Here is an 18,558-nt window from a genome sequence, read left to right as displayed (position 1 = left end):
CCCAAGTCACATCTGTTAATCTTCAGCATAAAAGCTATTCGGATTTCAGAAAAATGGAACAAATAAGCCACTAGCTCCAAAATGATGCCTCAAGTGATGGCAATATAGGCAAACAAAAATTTGAATTACTTGGATTAAAATATATAATCACTCGTATCTTAGCAGGTTAGTGTTCTTTTTAAAAAAAAAAGCACTGTCTGATCTTAAAATTGCTAACCATGGATAGCTTGCCATTCGTAAGAAAGTTAGAGTACAATTCTTTACATATAATTAAATACACAGCAAAATCTTCATAAGATTGCTTTCATTAATTTAGTATCAATTTAATGCATAATACTTAGAAGAGACATTTAGTTAATTGGATGCAATGTGGGAGGGAGGGAAGAAACTATTTTATAAGAAATAATAGTCACATTTGCGTTAGAGAGCATGAATGAATTTGGGTAGAATTAAAATGCTTTTATTTTCAAATGACAGTAAGTCAATGTGCTTGAAGTGGAAATTAGAGATTAAGGACCATTAAATAAAGTGAATAGGAATTCATATAAAAATATGCAAATGTGGGCAAGAACAATGAGTCAGGCATTTTACTTTCAATGATGCTGCAGCAGAAAGAATCAAGGATTTCCTTTTCAGGCAGGTACCCAATTATTCTACAATTTACCTAACACCCTCAACATGCACTGCCTTCAGCATCAACATTTCATAATTGCAATGTGGACCATCTATAAAATGCATCACAGGACGTAGTTATTCTCCACCCACAGCACTTGCCAAGTGCAGAACTTCCACACCCAAGGCAAGAGCAGCAGGAGAATGGGTCTGACTGACACCACATACAAGTTTCCATGCAGGTCACACACTATCCTGAAATACATCTCCATTCCTCACCATACCTGGGTCAAAATCCAGGAAACGCCTGCACAACAGCATCGTGAGAGTAGTGGACTAAGGTCAACGCAGACTCTCAAAGGACAGTTAGGGATGGGCAATAGATAGTGACCTTGACAGCAATACAAACATTATGTGAAAGAAACCAAGAAGTCACAAAGTACGTATAACACCCATTATTTATTGTGTGTTGTAAGGCAGGAGGTACAGAAGCCAGAAGTCCCACACCACCTGGTTCAGGAACAGCCAATTTCCCTCAATTCTTGAACCAACTGCTCAACCCTAACCCTGCCTCAGCAACAGAACACTACGGACCACCTCTTGCACTGCCATGGACTTGCCTCTGATTGTCTTTTTTCTGCTCTAATGTCTTATGTGGCAGAGTTTTTTTCCAGTGTTTGTATAATTTATACACAAGTTATACAAACGTACCTATGTGCACATTTTTCATTGTACCTGTACCTACGTACAGGTGCCTATGTTTTTCATTGTACCTGTACCTCACCGCACTTCTGCGCATGACAATAAACTTGACTTGATGATTTATATTCCACTTTCTGGAAGCCCAAACATCCTGGATCTTTGGAGCTCTGGTAAGGTTTGAACATAAAACTGCTGATATAAGTGATTCCAAAGTAGCAGATAATTGAATTGGGTCTTTTATCTCCACCATCATTAAGACAGATATTTCCTCAGAGCAATGACCCTGCCTTGCCTCAGCTCATCTGCTGCTGAAAACCAACCCCCATGCCTTAGCCACCTCAAGGACATTACACCAAGGCACTGCTCACTTTGCACTGTTTGTTACTCCAACACCATCGTCCCAAAGCACTCCTCTCAATAAACTTAAAATCATCTAAAACTCTTTGCCCACATCCTAACACACACCAAGTTCAATTCCCCCACCATCCTGTGCTCACTGACCCAATTTTAAAAATCACACCCTTGTTTTCATATCCTCCTCCCCGACTCTAATTTCCTCAACCCTCTGACGTCTGTGTTCCTCAAACTTGGTCCCCCTTAATCCCATTTTAATTGCTTCACCACTGGCGTCCATGCCTTCAGCAGCCAATGTTCCAAGTTCTGGAACTCTCTCTCTCCAAACCTCCCTGCCTCTACCACTTCTCCACTTGAAAACCTACCTCTCTGACCGAGCTTTTGACAATTTGCCCCAATTCCTCTGAGGCTCGGTGTCAAATGTTGTTTAACAAGGTTCCTGTGAAACACCTGAAGATACGTTTCCTCTGCTGAAGGCTCCACTTAAAGGCAGATTGTTGGTGACGCACCTGGTTCAGTTGTTTCTGAAGTCCGCTGACTCTCTCCAGGAAGGCCTTCTGCTCATGATGGAGTTTTTTCAACCTTCCTTTGAGATCCTCGTTTTCAATCTGAAGCTCCTGTGGACAATTAGACAAACAAATGAAATTTATCTACACAGTAGGGCTGGGGCTGGGTAAGTGAGAGTGGCAGAGCGAAGAACCTGGATCTTGCTGCACTTGCTTTTGAAACAGAAAATGGATGCGGGGCAGTTCAAATCTAGGAGTCAATCTCCTGCTCAAATAAAGAGAGCACAAGAGAGTGCAGATGCTAGGATCTGGAGCAAAAAAACTAAACTACTGGAAGAACTCAGTGGGTCAGGCAGCATCTGTGGAGACAAAGGATGGTTGAAGTTTTGGGTCAGGACTGAGAGTGTCAAAGGGGGATAGCCAGTATAAAGAGGTGAGGGGAAGGGGTGAGGCAAGTGATAGGTGGATCCAGGTGAGGAAGGGTTGTTGGGCGGGTGGAGCCAGGTGGGGGAAGAACGGGTGGAGATAGAGACCAAAGCTGGGAAGTGATGTGGAGCCAACAAAGGGCTGCAGATGACAGGATCTGATAGGAAAGTGCTGAGTGGAACCAGATAAGGGAAGGAGGTGGACAGATGGGAACAGTGGGGGAAGGGGAGGAGATAGGGGACCAAGTGGATCGAGTGTGTGGGTCAACCCTCCTCAGCTAGCCAAAACGTTCCCCACAGATGCTGCTCAACTCACTGAGTTCCTCCAGCAGATTGCTTTTTGCTTAAGAAAACGTTAGCTGTTTACAGAATGTGTTAACATAATAATACCTTTATAGCACGTTGCTCCTTCTGACTTGATGCTAAACTGGTTTCAACTGGAAGATGTTTTTGATCTAGCTTCTGTGGCATTTCAGCAGCCTGTAAAAGTACTTTTATTTATATAAAACCACATTTGAAGGAAAAAAAGAATGCAATCACTTTGTTTAAGTACAGAATTTTCCAATGGTGAAACAAACAAGTTTATGGACTGACTTATCTGAGACTGAACAGTGAAGGAACTGAAGCAACACAAATATTCAGGTGACATTTAACATAGCCTTTTCCCTGATCCATCTCAACTATGAATCAGTGCTGCAGCAAGAGATTAGATATTAATAATTATAGTTCTGGTTGCAAAAAAAAACAGCAAAAGAAAAACAGATGCTTGTGCAGATGTGTTGTCCAAGCCTTATCTTTTCATCCATGCATGTTACCGTCTCAATAAATAAATACTCCAAGTGTCAGCTTCTGAGTTAAAATGTTTCTTTACACATAAGACTGCAATGCTGGAAACCTACAGGTCAGCGTTTCAAATGGTGGTCTACACTGAGATGTGGGGTTAAAGGTCCAGAAGAGATCTCTGAGAATTACAATATTTTTGGGCTATGATGTCAAGCATTTGGTATTCTGGATCCCAGCCTATTTCCACTCAAAAATATAATTTCTTCACTGACAACAGGTGAATGGACAGGTATATACAGTTGAGGGTGAAGACAGAGTCTGCAGACAATGCCCACATGTGGGAGCAAGGATCTACACAAGTTTTTGGAAACCAGTGATCCTAATGAGCATGTTTCTAGAACTGTCATAGAAGCAAACCACAGACCCACAAAACTGGAGGAGATAATCTGGTCCCCTTAATTTTGGATAGGTCATCTCAGAAAAGCTGACCTCCCAGAAAAACTGATCGGGCTGAAGTATGCTTTACTGTGTTCAGCCTGTTAGACAGACTTGGAGACACAGAGACTGCCGATGCTGGGATCTGGAACAACAAACAATCTGCTGGAGGAACTCAGCTGGTCAAGCAGCATCTGTGGGGGGAGAGAAATTATCGATGTTTCTGTCGAGACCCTGCTCAGGTCCTGTTGTAGGGTTCCTACCCAAAGCATCGACAGTTCCTTTCCCTCCACAGATGCTGCTCGGCCCGCAGAGTTCCTGCAGCAGATTGCTTGTTGTTAATCAGACTTCATTGCTGACGTTATTTATACTGCTTTAGTTCTTTAAGAGCCTTCTGGTTATCCAGTGTGTCATCAGACTGGCTTCCCTACAGCCTGGGGGTTTAAGGCCACAGTTTGGTGTAATTCAGCAGTTTCCTTCTTCCCAAGAACCAGGCAATGACCTTGTGCAACAATCACCGAGATACCTACTCATTTAGTCATGCCTATTCGAAACACAGATTGAAATGTAATCATCCTTCCTGTCCGCCTTCCTCTCCATCATTCTCAAGTTTCACAATGTTAGCTTTGAAAACAGCAGGAGAGCCAGTGCAGAGAACAGTGAAATGGAGGGTCAGTGGACAGCTGTAATTGCCAACAGATGGGACATTACAGCAAAAACTGTTGTCAAAAACCAATTTTCAAATGAAATGGTTTACTGTAGGAATGATTACCAAGCCAAAAATATTCACAACTGCAGAAAGTAATCTTTACAAAACCACTAGATATCCGAGAGAGGTGGCTGGCGTCATCCAGGTTGTTAAAATTAATTCATTCACGTACAGCAGGTAGTGATACTGCCTCACAGCACCAGCAACCTGGATTCGTTCCCAACTTCCAGTGCTGGCTGTGTGGAGTTTGCATGTTTTCTCTGTGACCACGTGGGCTTCCTCCAGGTGTTCTGGTTTCCTCCCACAGCCCAAAGATAAGTGGGTGAGTGGGCTAAATGGCAGCTGTAAGTTGTCCACTGTGTAAATGGCTGGCAGCAGAAGAGAGAAGTTGATGGACATGATGTTATATGGAAATAAATGGGGGGAATGGACTCGCTCTGAGGGACAGCATAGATTCAATGGACTAAACGGCCTCCTTCAATGGCATGAAAGAATATAATGCGTGAACATCACTGGCAAGGCTGGTATATATTGTCCATTTCTGCTTCTCCCTTGAACTTACTGGGCCATGTCAGACCGCAGAGAGGAGTCACCCATACTGGTGGGTCGGGAGATCCAGAGAGACCATCTTTCCTTCCTCGAAGGTCATTGCTGAATGAGATGGTTTCCAACAACAATCTGGTAGTTTTGCAGTGACCCTTTCAGGGACTAGCCTTTTACATCCAGGTTTACTTAATTACTTGAATTTAAATTCCTACATTGCTCTGGTGGGATTTGTATCTCAGGATCAATAACCCAGTCCCCTGGCACCAGTTGTTAAACCAAGAATTAGGTGGAGTGACAACAGATCACATCAGACTTGCAGTCAAAGACCTTCCCCACCCCTGCACTCCCCCTCGATTCTCTGGAGGAGGATTGGGTTGGGCAGAAGGGGCGGTATGTGAGTGGTGGACAGGGTAGGGCCCAGTGAGGGGGCACGGAAAGGAGCCAGTGGGGGAATGTGAGGGGTAGGGGTGGGGTTTGCTGTTGAGGGTTGTGCAGAGGTTGGGGAAGGCTAAGGAAGAGGTATGGGCAAAAGCATGTATGTTTGAGTCCTTGCCTTTGTACAATTAGGGTGCACGTCAAGTCCAGGCAAAGAGCCAAGTCTCCAATCTTCTTGGACCAAGAACTCTCTCTGACAATGCTTTAGCTGGTGTGGAACAGCCACCAAACATTTAAAAAAAGGTAATCACGCACAAACATCAACCACTCATCAGGGCATTCCCAACTGCAGGGGTGTGCTGAGATTTAGTTCAGCTAACAAAAAGAATCAGGATAAAATTGGGAAATGCTGTAAACACACAGCAGGTCAGGCAGCATCTGTGGAGAGAGAAACAGGGTTAACTCAGTTCAACCTGAAACATTGACTCTGTTTCCCTTTCTACAGATGCTGCCTGACCTGCCGAGTATTTCCAGCATTTCCTGTTTTTATTTCAGATTTCCACCATCATTTACTGAAAGGTATGAGTGTACTATTTTTTAAAGTCTTACCTGAGCTGGTTGGTGTAATTTCACACTTGATTCTCTCACTATGGAGAAAAGAAAAGGCACAATGTCAACAGCATGATATGAACACCAGGTAGGGCTTCTTCTGCAATCTTCTGTTGTCCCATTCTTGAGTGAACAAGGACGTGTAAGGAAATAGAATTCATGGAGATAGACTGTGCACAGGTGGCAAAGTAATTGTGAAAGAACACCCTTGTAACAGGTGCACATGGTAACACAATACAGCTGGTGCCATTTGTGTACAATCCACACAGCAAGATCCCAGACCTCTGACCTCTGCCACCTAGAAAGACATTGCCAGCAGATACACATGAAGGTACCTGCCAAGTGACAGTCCATCCTGACATGGAAATATATCGCTGGTCATTCATCATTGCTGAGTCTAAAACCTGGAACACCCTCTCCAACAGCACTGTGGGAGGAGCACCTTCACCAAGAGGACTGCAGCAGTTCAAGAAAGTAGCTCATCATTCTCCAGAGCAATTAGGGATGGGGAATAAATGCTAGTCTACCTGTGACACTCATAGGTCATGATTGAACAGACAAAAATTGCCCAGTCTTTGGCTGTGGTAAGTGGGAGCAATTCAACATGTAAAAAACTTCTACTTGCAAAATTGACAGGGCTACATCACAGACTGAAAAACCACTCATTCACGGTTTTGTTCAAAATCTGTAGAAAATTCTACCTGCTAGAACAAGCATTTGTATGCTAAAGCTCCCAATGCTGTAAACACACAGGTGTTGAAAGAAAGATACAACATGAACCTTTCACAATGACAAACACTCACATGAGGTGAAAAGCCAGTAACTACAAGCACAAAAAACATTTCTCTCCCTACAGATTTTGCCTGACTTTCAGCATTCTGATTATAGTTCAGAACAGGGTAGCTATTCCCAGTGTTCCAGTCAATATTTATATCTGAATCAACAGCCCTAACACAGGCCATTATCACACTTGCTGGCTGTGGAGCTTGGTGTGTTGAAATTACCAGCCACCCTTCCTACACTACAACATAAATGCACTTCAAACTGCCTCTAAAAAATTGCTTTATTAATGCAACTCCCGCTTTCAGGATCCCCAGTATTTTGCCTTCTCTCTACTTAGTGCAGTTCAAGTTGAAGTCATGGTGATGGAGTGCAGCACACCTTTAATCATTCATTGGATTTGTAATGGTGCAGAGTAATGAATGAAACAACTTACACATGGCCATTAAGTATTCACACCAGAGGGGGAGGAATTCAGGAACATTTGCAATGAAATAAAAATAGCACATCTTGTATTATTTAAAGCAATAACAATTCTTGAAATAACAAACCTCATACTTCATCATTATGTGCATGTCACTCCCTCCTTCATTTTAAAGTGCTCCATAGAGCTCACCTGTCCAAGGACAAGTTATCGCGTTTTTATTTGGATATATCTCCTTATTGTGACAAATGCAATAATGGAGAGGCTTCTTTAATTCACATGCTTTGGTCATGTCCGACTCTTAAAAAAATACTGGATAGAGGTATTTCAAACTTTTTCTGTGCTTTTTAAAATAAATTTTAAGCCAAATCCTATAACTGCATTATTTGGGATTGTTGGAGAAAAAGATATAATTTTGGAGACTTCCAACTTACACATATTGGCCTTTGTTTCTCTTATAGCCAGGAGGGCTGTGTTGCTTAAGTGAAAGGAAGTTACTCCCCCCACTCATGTTCAATGGCTATGGTATGTTATGTCATATCTAAATTTAGAGAAGATCCGTTGTTCAATTTCTGGATCTAATCTGAACTTTCAAATATTGTGGGGACCTTTTCAGAACTACTTTCAAAACCATTGATTTGGTGCTTAAAGTGCAGATACTGGCTAATGCTATTATGTCTTGAGGGCTTTCTTTTTCTCTTTTTTTTAAACCAAACAGCTTCGGTCTTGGTAGTGGGTTTAGATTTTTTTATATAATAAAATTATTTCAATTTATTAATATTAATTAGTTATCATTTCTGTTTATCAATATGAGGTATTGTGATTTCAAGTGTGACTCAATATAATGTATTTTGAGACATTTTGTCTTTTCTTTTGTTTCATGTACTTTGTATTTTCTATCTGGAATTAATAAAAATATTGCAGAGAGAGAGAGAAATAACAAACCTCAGCGATCAGTCTTAAAGCTTGTAGAAAGGAAAGAAAATATATTCAAGTGTCAGGTAAGTTTGTCATTGCACCCGTGCATACATGTACTTGTGCCTATGACGATAAACTCGACTTTGACTTTGGTAAAGACAAAATAGAACACAAAAGTAAACCAAATCATGAAAACAACCATCTATAGAAATGCAGAAAGGAAAAGACGAGCAAGGGCAAATGTGGGTCCCTTACAGACAGCGAAAGGAGATGATTATAATGGGCAGCAAATGGTAGAGGAGTTAAACAGATATTTTGCATCTATGTTCTTGGAAGACACAAAATAGTCCTTCAGAAATATCAGAGAACCAAAAGTCTAGCAAGAATGAGGAACTGAAGAAGTATCAGCAAATACAAGTATCAAAGATTGATGTTTAGCCTGTTAATGTTCCTACAGTCCAGGAAAAACAGGAGGGAGGGCAGGCAGATGCTCTTACAACATTTGGACAGGTACTTGGATAGGAGGTGAGTATGGGGGTGGGGATCTAGCGTGGGCAAATGGGATTGGCAGAGATGGGCATCGTGGCCGCATGGACAATGATCTATATACCAGAAATGTGGAAGAGGTCATTACAGAGATAGTGAACATCTTGGCTGTCATCTTCCAGGTTTCTAAAGATTCTGGAATGTTCTTGCAGACTGCAGAGTAGGAAATTTGACCCCACTATTTAAGAAAGGAGGAAGAGAGAAAATGGGAAACTAGCAACCTGTTAGCCTAATGTAGACAGTGGGGAAAGTTTTGGAATCTGTGGATGCAATAACAGAAACACCTTGGAAAGGATAATAGGACAGTGCAGTGTCCATATGGAAAACCAGCAGATATGGTCCATTTGGATTTTCGGAAGGCTTTCAATAAAATTTATTTTATTTGATCAACGAACAATCTGTTGGAAGAACTCAGCAGGTCGAGCAGTATCTGTGGGAGGAAAGGAATTGTCAATGTTTCAAGTCGAGACCCTGCATCAGGACTGAGAGCGGAGAGGCGAGATGGCCGGCATAAAGAGGGGAAGGGGAGTGAGGACAAAGGATTCTGAGGCGATTGGTGGACTGACGACGGGTGTAAGATTACAGGGAGGTAGTGCCAAGTAGGGGAGATGAGTGGGGGTGGAGGAGAGAGGGCATTCTGGAGTTCGTCAAAAACAGCTTAAAGGACATTGGAGCCAGGGATGATCAAAAGACCAGAATTGGAGAAGCAGATACTTCAGATCACTGGAGGCAGGATGAAGATTACAGAGAAAGGGGGCAAATCATAGTGGGATTTAAAAAGGATGAAATTTTTTTTTAAAAAATTCGGGTTGCTTCAAATCGAACAAGCAATGAGGTGAGTGAGGAGAGGCACAATGGGTGAACGTGTGCACACCAGCTGTCAAACGAGGGCAGAGAAAGCCTGAAGCAAGTGGGGTATTTAAATAATAAGTCCTGCTTCTACAAAATCTTCCTCCCAGGACACTGAGTGGGCGTCTCATTAGAAGGGTGCCTCTGCAGATTCTGGGAGTTCTGTGGTGGTTTCCCAAACCTTTATGAGCAATCATCAGATTGACGGGCAAGAAAATTTTCTTCAAATGTAAACAGTTTGGAGCAGTGATGCCAATAGGCCCTGCTTTATATCTGTAACCCTTCAGCTCCTATTTCATTTGCCCTGTAGCTTTTCTCACCTCGTCAAGGCCAAGGCTCCCCAATGATTCCAAGCTGAACTGCTGAGTGTATCCAGCATTTTCTGCTTTTCCTCCCAATGAATCACTGCGCTGTCCTTCATGTTGAACACAGAACAGTACACCACAGAAACAGGCCCTTCGGCCCACAATGTTGTGTCAAACTAATTAAGCTAATGACACCTAATTAAACTAATCCCTTCTGCCTGAAGATGGTCCATATCTCTCCATTCTCTGCACATCCATGTGCCTACCTAAGAATCTCTTAAACACCTCTATCGTATCTGCGTCCACCACCACACCTGGCAGGGCATTCCAGGCACCCACCACTCTGTGTAAAAAAAAAACTTGCCCCGCACATCTCCTTATAATTAGAGCTGATTAGTAGTTGCTAGCCCCACACATTTCTGTTGAACTTACCACCTCCCACCTTAAATGCATGCTCTCTGGTATTAGACATTTCAACCCTGGAAAAAGATACTGACAGTCTACTCTATCCATGCCTCTCATAATTTTATAAATTTCTATCAGATCTCCCCCTCAGGCTCATGTGTCATCTTGGTTGGAGACAAAACAGCTCCTGGTGCTATTCCAAAGGACAGGGGAGTTTTTGTAGGCACCTGTCCCAAAATTCATCCAGCAATGTGACCAAAATAACATCCATTCATTTTTCTCATTACCGTTTGTGGGGCCTGCAACATGCAAATTGGCACCTCCACACAGATACTGAGGGAGGCACAGTGGCAATCGCAGGGAGGACCACTGCCTCGCAGCTCCAGCAACCCAGGTTCAAACCTGACCTCTGTCTCTGCATGTGTGGAGTTTGCATGTTCTCTCTGTGACCAAGCAGTTTCCTCCCACATGCCAAAGGTGTGCTGGTTGGTAGGTTAATCAGTCACTGTAAATCACCTCCAGTGTAGGTGGGTAAGTAGGAGAATCAGGGCAAAGTTAACGGGCACGCGAGAGAGAATACGTTATAGGGAAATAGGTGGGGGAATGGGATTGATGAGATTACTGAGAATGGCCTCCAATATGCTGTAAAGAAACATGAGACTTTATGCAAGATCCTTAATGAGTTCTGAGAACTTTGGAATGTGCTCAGGTCAGATGTTATACAACTACATCTTTAAAATCAGTGACTGCACTACACCCCAATTCGTGATGGCAGCTAAGTATACAAATCCTTGCCAGTAGCATCAATGATTAATCCCAATAATCTTCCATATTAACTGCTGCATAATTAGCTCAGACTTGGAACTAATTGCTTGTAGATCAGATGTCTGACCATTAATATTACGCACACACACACAAAACAGCTGTCCATACAGATGTATTCTGTGGCACAGCTGGAGTAATCTAGTCTGCAATCAGGAGATGGCACTGTAGAGTTGTAAATCAAACTCTAGACATTTATTTAAGACAGATTTAACATACTCATTTCTTTCAATTCCTTACCTACAAACATAGATTTCAACCACCCTGCCACCACCCCCACTACACAAGAAGCGGTGCCTCCGACTTCACGGAATGATTACAGCACGGAATGAGGCTACTCGGCCCACCTTGTCCCTCCTGGCTCAATGTGAGAGCAATCCACATAGTCCCATTCCTCTGCTGTACTGAAAACTCTTTCAGATTCTTACACAGCTCCCTTTTGGACGCCACAATGAAGTCAGCGCCTGGTGCTCTCCCGGCACTGCAGTCACACCCCAACCACTCGCTGCATAAAAGAATGCCCTCATGTTAGTTTTGGCCATTTTGTAGGTGGCCTTGAGGGGGCAACTGGCCTGCTGCTAGTTCCTGTGTGTGTGTGCACCTACATGTACAGTACAATCCTCACTGCAGCCCTTCGCTGTTCCTCTGCCTTCCTATTTTCTTGTTTGAAACTCAGTTAACCTCTGTTCCTCCCGACACTGCCCAAAGGGCTCCCAAGATGCCTGTTCCTGCCTCAGCCATCTCTCCTCACTGCTCTTTCCATTCTGTGTCCATTGAGGGAACGATGGGTGTGAAGGCCAGTGGGGATTGCCACCAATTTGAATTCTTCCCTGAAGGACATTTGTGAACCAGATCAGTAGTTTCAGGATCACCAGTAGTGATATTAACTTTTAATCCAGATTTATTTAATAACTTGAATTTAAATTCCCAGCTGTCATAATAGGATTTGAAATCATATCCCCAGATTAATAAACTAGGCTGCTGAATAGCATTCACATCAGCCTTAACAATATCCACCATGTCCTACTAATGAATATGAATTAATTCATTCTTCCTTAAACACATTAGGTCAATTATGAAAATTTCCCAACTGAGGGAAATTAAAATCACATAACCATATGAAAATATGTGTGAGAGAACACAGGAATAACTGTGTATTAGGATTTAAATGGCTTAAGACCCAACTTAGATTCCAAGAGGAGAGATATGGGTATAGTGATGGAAATTGGCACGGAGGACGAAGATCAACCAAGATCTCGACAAAGCAGGCTCAATGACTTTGGCCCACTCCTATTTCTTATGTTCTTATAAGGTAAAGTTTCCAAATTAATTCAAGGAATATTTTAACAAAAGATTTGCAATTAAACTAACTATTGTGCTCTAAACATTTCATTCAGATTCCATAGAAGTGTGAAGTTAACCAGGAAGTTTGTCAAATTAATTCCAATTGAAAACAAAACATGCTGAGACGGCAAGTTTAGGAATTGGTAAGTGATGTGATTTTAAAGTACCGAAGTTGAAAACTAAAATCAAAGCAGTTGCAAGAAAAGAAACAAAGTACCTCATCTTTGTTGAGTGAAAACACCCAGTTACACAAGGAAAAAATTCTTCTTGGCACCAGGAATAGATAAAACACAGAAGCTTTGAATAAATACAAAGCACATTAAAAATTTTCTCCTTTGATTAAAATTGTACTGACAGTTTTGAATAGAAAGTTCAAAACAAAATTGCCCAATTTACATTCATTCAGCAGTTTCTCTTAGAGTTGCACAGATGTGCTTAAGGCAGAGTGCATACCATTATAGCTTCAGTCATGTTTTATACCGATGGGAGGTTAGGGAATAATATTATTTTTAAATCAGTACATTCATTCTCTATTACCTTGGTTATACAGTGCACAACACAGGCAGAGACCTTTCAAGACATGCCTAACTTCATGCTCTACCCAAGAATCACAATCTCACCCTATCAGCCTAACATTCGGTTCCTTGCTCCCTTGAGAACTTCTGTATCTTCATCTGCAACTTTAAAATCTTCATTTATTTACAAATCCCTCCATATCCTCCCTTCTTTGACCTTCAGGTTCTCTGCATTCCTCCAATTCCACCTTCCCATTCCCAAATCTAATCTCTTTGTCATTGGTGACCATGCCCTCGGCTGCCTGGACTCCGAGCTCTGGCATTCCCTCCATAAACCTTTCTGCCTCCTTTAAACCTACTTTGACCAGGGTTTTCTTTTTATCTCCTACCCTTGTATGTTCCAGCAGCTCAGTGACAAATTTTGTTCAATAATTCTCTAGTGAAGCACCTTGGAACCCAATTTAAAGCCACTACCCAAATACCAAGTTTGGAAAATGCAGGATGTACTCATCAAATCAGGCAGCATCCACGGAGAGACAAAAAGCTAATAGTCTCATGATAAATGAAATGATTTGATGTCTTACATGAAAAGCAGCTCCTATGACAGGGCAGTGTTCTCCGACTACTGCAGCAGAAGTCTGAATTTGTGCTGTATCTGTGGCTAAGGTGTCATCAAATGAGCCACTGTCAACAAAGTTGGGTTTAGGTTGGAGACACCAGAGACTGCAGATGCTGAAATCTGGAGCAACAAACAATCTGCTGGAGGAACTCAGCAGGTCAAGCAGCATCTGTGGAGGGAAGGAACTGTCGATGTTTTGGGTCAAAACCCTATATCAGGCTGAGAGTGGAGAGGGGAGTTGACTAGTAGAAAGAGAGGGGAGTAGTGCAACAGGAGCTCAAACTGACTGGTGGACCAAGGAAGGGTGAAGGATGACAGGCAGGTCAAGCCAGGGAGGGAAGGGGTGGGGTTCAGAGGCAGGTAGACGCTGGATGGGGGAAGCAGATGGGTGTATACTCACTGGAATTCAGAAGAATGAGAGGGGATCTTAATAGAAACATAAAATTATGAAAGGGATAGATAAGATAGAGGCAGGAAAGTTGTGTCCACTGGTAGATGAGACTAGAACTAGGGGACATAGCCTCAAGATTCAGGGGAGTAGATTTAGAAAGGAGATGAACTGCTTTTCCCAGAGGGTAGTGAATCTGTGGAATTCTCTGCCCAGGGAAGCAGGAGAGGCTACCTCATTAAATATATTTAAGACACAGTCAGATAGATCTTTGCATGTAGGGGAATTATGGGGAAAAGGCAGGTAAGTGGATCTGAGTCCACGGCCAGATCAGCCATGATCTTATTGAATGGCGGAGCAGGCTCGACGGGCCAGATGGCCGACTCCTGCTCCTATTTCTTACATTATGTTCTTATGAGGGAAGGAAGGTAGGCCAGGGCAAAGGTGGAGACAGCTGCTGGAAGGTGATAAGCGGAGATACAAAGGCTACCAGTCCAGAACCTGATAAGGGAGGTGAGAATGAGAACCATTAGGGGAGGGTGCATGGCAGAAGGAACCACAACCAGATAGGGGATGGGGGTGGGTGTAGCCCGTGGGTAGTGGGTGGATGGAACCAGGATGGGGAAGGGATCAAAGGTGGATGAGGGGGGACTGGAGGTGGGGTGTGGGGTGGGGAAGGGGACAAGTATGGAAGGGTTTAGGTTGATAGCTCAGGGTTGAAGAATGCCACAAGGTGACCAACTTTCTCTTGTAACTTATGGGACCATAACCAGAAGCATGACCCCCGAGGGAATTTGCCCCTCCTATCTTTAATTAATTGCCACGAGACAACAAATTTCATATCATACAAGTCAGTGATAATAAACCTGATTCTGATTCAATTCAGATTTCCATATAATTTGATGGTTATCGACATGACGTGGGCCACACACTACCTCAATCTGCTCATGAACGGCCCATTCAACTGATGCAGGAAAGTACATAGTTGTTTGTCTCAAGACATTAGCTGCCTCATAAATCAGAAATAACTGCTTTTCTGGGGAAATTACAGTTCGTTTCACTGGATAAAACACCATTCTAATTACGTGTGTAAATATCCCTACATTTGCAATCTATTAACAATGAATAAACCAGATAACTTATCATCAGACGCATCTCCCTATTACCTATCATGGCTTTGTACCTCAACAATTGCACTTATAATGAACATTTAATGGAGCAAAACACTACAATGCTGTGTACACAGTTGTAACTCATCTTCATGGAAAGCTGCTGAAGGGCTGACAAAGCAAAATCAAAATCTGGTCATTCAGCCCTCAAGCCTCTACTTGTTCTTTGAAGGAGCGTTCACAGACAATTGCGAAAACAGCCCAGTCCATCACAAAAACCAGCCTCCCCTCCACTGACCATCTACTCTTCCCACTGCCTCGCGAAAGCAGCCAACATAATCAAGGACCCCTCCCACCCCGGTTATTCTCTCTTCTCCCCCCTCCCATCGAGCAGAAGATACAAAAGCTCGAGAATACATACCACCAGGCTTGGACAGCTTCTATCCCACTAAGACTTTTGAATGTACCTTTTGTACACTAAAGATAAACTCTTAATCTCTCAATCTACCTCATCATGGCCCTTGCACTTTATTTGCACCTGCTCTGCACTTTCTCTGTAACTGTAACACTATATTCTGCATTTTGTTTTCCTTTTATACTACATCGATGTACTTGTGTATGGAATGATCTCTCTGGACGGCACACAACAAAAGCTTTTCACTGTATCTCGGTACCTGTGACAACAATACATCAACGACTAATTATCCCATTAGCCCCATTCCCCTGCTCTTTCCCCATGGCCTTGCAATCGTTTAAGTATACAATCAATTCCTTATCAAAAAGTATCTCTGAATCTATGAGCCCACCCTTTCAGAGAGCAGATTACTCTTTCTCCCTTGACAGTATTTCAGTAATAATTCAAAGATTTTAAGTTTCACATGATTCACGGGCAATTCATCTTCACATTGGGGACACTGCAGTAATCTCATCCACACCGGACATCCTTTAGAACTCCAGTGAGGTCACGTTAATCAGCCACACACACTCCTACAAACACCCCATGTGGCATCTTATTCTTGTTCAGATGTATTAAGTGGATGGAAGACTGTGACTCAGCATACCCAAAACACAGTTACGGCAAGTATCTTCTCAAAGAAGCAGGTACAAAAGCTAATGTTTCAAATGTGTATTGAGTAAGCCATTTCTCACTCTGTGCTGTGCCCAAACAGTATGATGGCAAAATCAGGACTAAAGCAGAGATAATGCTTGGAATGCAAAGCAGCTCAAAGTCACATGTTCAACTGCAAACCAGCATCAGGAGTCTGAGCAGACACAAAACAGCATAATTGTCCCCTCCCTTCCAATAATCCAATTGCCCTGCTTGGTACCCACCAGCAGTGTCTGCTCCACAACCTACCAATGCTGCCCAAGGCAAACGTTGTGTAAAACCATCGAAATCTGCAGCATAGAAAGCCACCATTGCGTCCATGCCAACAACGAAACACGACACAGATTCGGGCAGGAGGTACAGAAGCCTGAAGTCCCACACCACCAGGTTCAGGAACAGCGACTTCCCTTCAACCATTCGGTTCTTGAACCGACTGGCAAAACCCTAATCACTACAGTTTAGCCACACTGGGACCACTTTGCACTAAAATGAGGACTTTTGATTTTTTTTTGTTCTAATTGTGTTCTTTCCTGTAAAAATTGTGTACAATTTATTTTTAATTTATGCTTTTCTTGTGAATGATGCTATGTGCCTGTGATGCTGCTGCAAGTAAGTTTTTCACTGCACCTGTGCACACATGGACTTGTGCAGATGACAATAAACTCAACTTTGACTTTTTCTATGGTGCCTTTCTAAGCCTCAAGAGATCCCAAAGTTTCTCTACGGGCTATGAAGTACTTTTGAAGTGCAGCTAGGTTGTAATGCAAGAACTTTGGCATGCAACCTGTGCACAGCAAAGATCCCAACTCAGCCAAGTGATAATGAGCAGATCTCTTGATGCAAAGGGTAAATATTGGCCCCCAGGATACTTGTGATTTTCAATCCTTCAGATGAATCAGATTGTCTCAGCTGAAAGATGATACCTCTGACAGCACAGCATTCCCCGATACCGCACCAAACGTCAGTCTATCCCCTGACCCATAATCCTCTGATTCAGAGGAAGTGCAACCCTGAAGCGAGGATAACAGGAAGCAAAAAAAATTAAACTGGTATGTGGTCTGCCAGCTTAGATCACAGCCATCATTCCCACACCACAAATTACATTGCAGTTCACCCAGATATCTTTGTGTGCATCAATAACCTTACCTTTAACCTGCCTTCTCCACTGCAGCTCTGATCAAAGTCAACACTTCTGGGTTTTTGGAGAGCTGTGCATAGTGCAAACACTGTGTCCATGCTGATCCATCAAAGTAACATCAGCTCTGTGATTTAGTAGGACCTCCACTGCTTCCTTGCAACCAGACTTGCATCCCAGCATCAAACGCAGTCCTAAAACAACAGATGACCAGGTGAACAAAAGTTCCCCTCCCACAGCTCAGAAGCTTTGAGCTCAAGTTGCAGTTCAGGTAACCATGATCCCTGGAGATCAGTACAGGAAAACCCACTGATACATGACTGTATACATGAATGAACAACCCTGCAAACATGATCTCTACTCTAAAATATTAGCCAGTTGCACATCCCCACCCTGTCACTTCCCATCACTACACTGGTAGTGACTTGCCATTCCTTAGGGAATTTTCTTCCTAAACCTCTTCACTCCTCTTGCCTCTCTTCCTTTAAGACATCCTTCAAAACCTGCTTTGTGACCAGACTTTTATCTATCGTGCCGGTATCTCCTAGGGCAGCAAAGGCAAACTGCAGCAGGAACTCAGTGGGTCAGACTGCATTGGTGGGGGAAAATGGACAGTTGATGCTTCCGGTCAAGACCCTCCATCAGGACGTCCAGAACGCATACCATCAGCCTAAGATACAGTCACTAACCAAAGTGGTAAAGAACTCAGAGATGAGTGTAACTCACTCCCACATGGGCAGGTGACGGAATTAGTAAAGAGACAAGCAAAGAACAAGAGAAAAAGAACAAGCACATAAGAAATAAAAGGGGTGGGAGGAGGGTCTTGTGGAGCATGAAGACCCAACACAGAAAAAGGCAGCAACAAACAAGATGCTGGAGGAACTCAGCAGGTCAGGTGTGGTCTAGGTAGCTGTGGGAGTCAGTGGGTTTGTAGTAAATGTCAGTGGACTAAAGGCAGAGTGGCCGGTTTCTGTGCTGTGAATACTATGTGACCTTATAATTAGAGGGTAGTAGATTGCTTTGAAATAAAGCTGCTTTTATGCATGGTAGTGGGCAGGCATGGGGATGTAGCGGTTAGCGTAACGCTATTACAGCACCAGCGACCCAGGTTCAATTCCCGCCGCTGTCTGTAAGGAGTTTGTACGTTCTCCCCACGTCTGCGTGGGTTGCCTCCGGGTGCTCCGGTTTCCTCCCACATTCCAAAGAGTTTGGGAGTTGTGGGCATGATATGTTGG

General features: G+C 43.0%; 2 protein-coding genes across 3 annotated transcripts in view; both read right to left on the bottom strand.

The window, feature by feature from the left end:
* The window catches only part of LOC127584031 (uveal autoantigen with coiled-coil domains and ankyrin repeats protein-like), a 48,251-nt gene extending 30,748 nt beyond the window's left edge, over positions 1 to 17,503 (bottom strand). Inside the window, exons 1-4 of one of the 2 annotated variants that reach the window (XM_052040552.1) lie at positions 17,330 to 17,503; positions 6,057 to 6,088; positions 2,990 to 3,079; positions 2,178 to 2,285 (exon numbers count right to left, since the gene is read on the bottom strand). In XM_052040552.1, the coding sequence (XP_051896512.1) occupies positions 2,178 to 2,285; positions 2,990 to 3,070 (189 nt within the window). In that variant the 5' untranslated portion in view covers positions 3,071 to 3,079; positions 6,057 to 6,088; positions 17,330 to 17,503. The remainder of the gene's footprint in view (positions 1 to 2,177; positions 2,286 to 2,989; positions 3,080 to 6,056; positions 6,089 to 17,329) is intronic. The other variant, XM_052040553.1, reaches the window with a different exon arrangement.
* Positions 17,337 to 18,558, bottom strand: part of LOC127583864 (uveal autoantigen with coiled-coil domains and ankyrin repeats-like) — a 97,973-nt gene continuing 96,751 nt past the window's right edge. Inside the window, exon 9 of the mRNA XM_052040258.1 lies at positions 17,337 to 17,425. Coding sequence (XP_051896218.1) covers positions 17,337 to 17,425 — 89 coding nt within the window. The remainder of the gene's footprint in view (positions 17,426 to 18,558) is intronic.

The sequence above is a fragment of the Pristis pectinata genome, chromosome 28 (genome assembly GCF_009764475.1).
Source record: "Pristis pectinata isolate sPriPec2 chromosome 28, sPriPec2.1.pri, whole genome shotgun sequence".
NCBI lineage: Eukaryota > Metazoa > Chordata > Chondrichthyes > Rhinopristiformes > Pristidae > Pristis > Pristis pectinata.
This window is presented reverse-complemented; position numbering and strand designations above follow the sequence as displayed.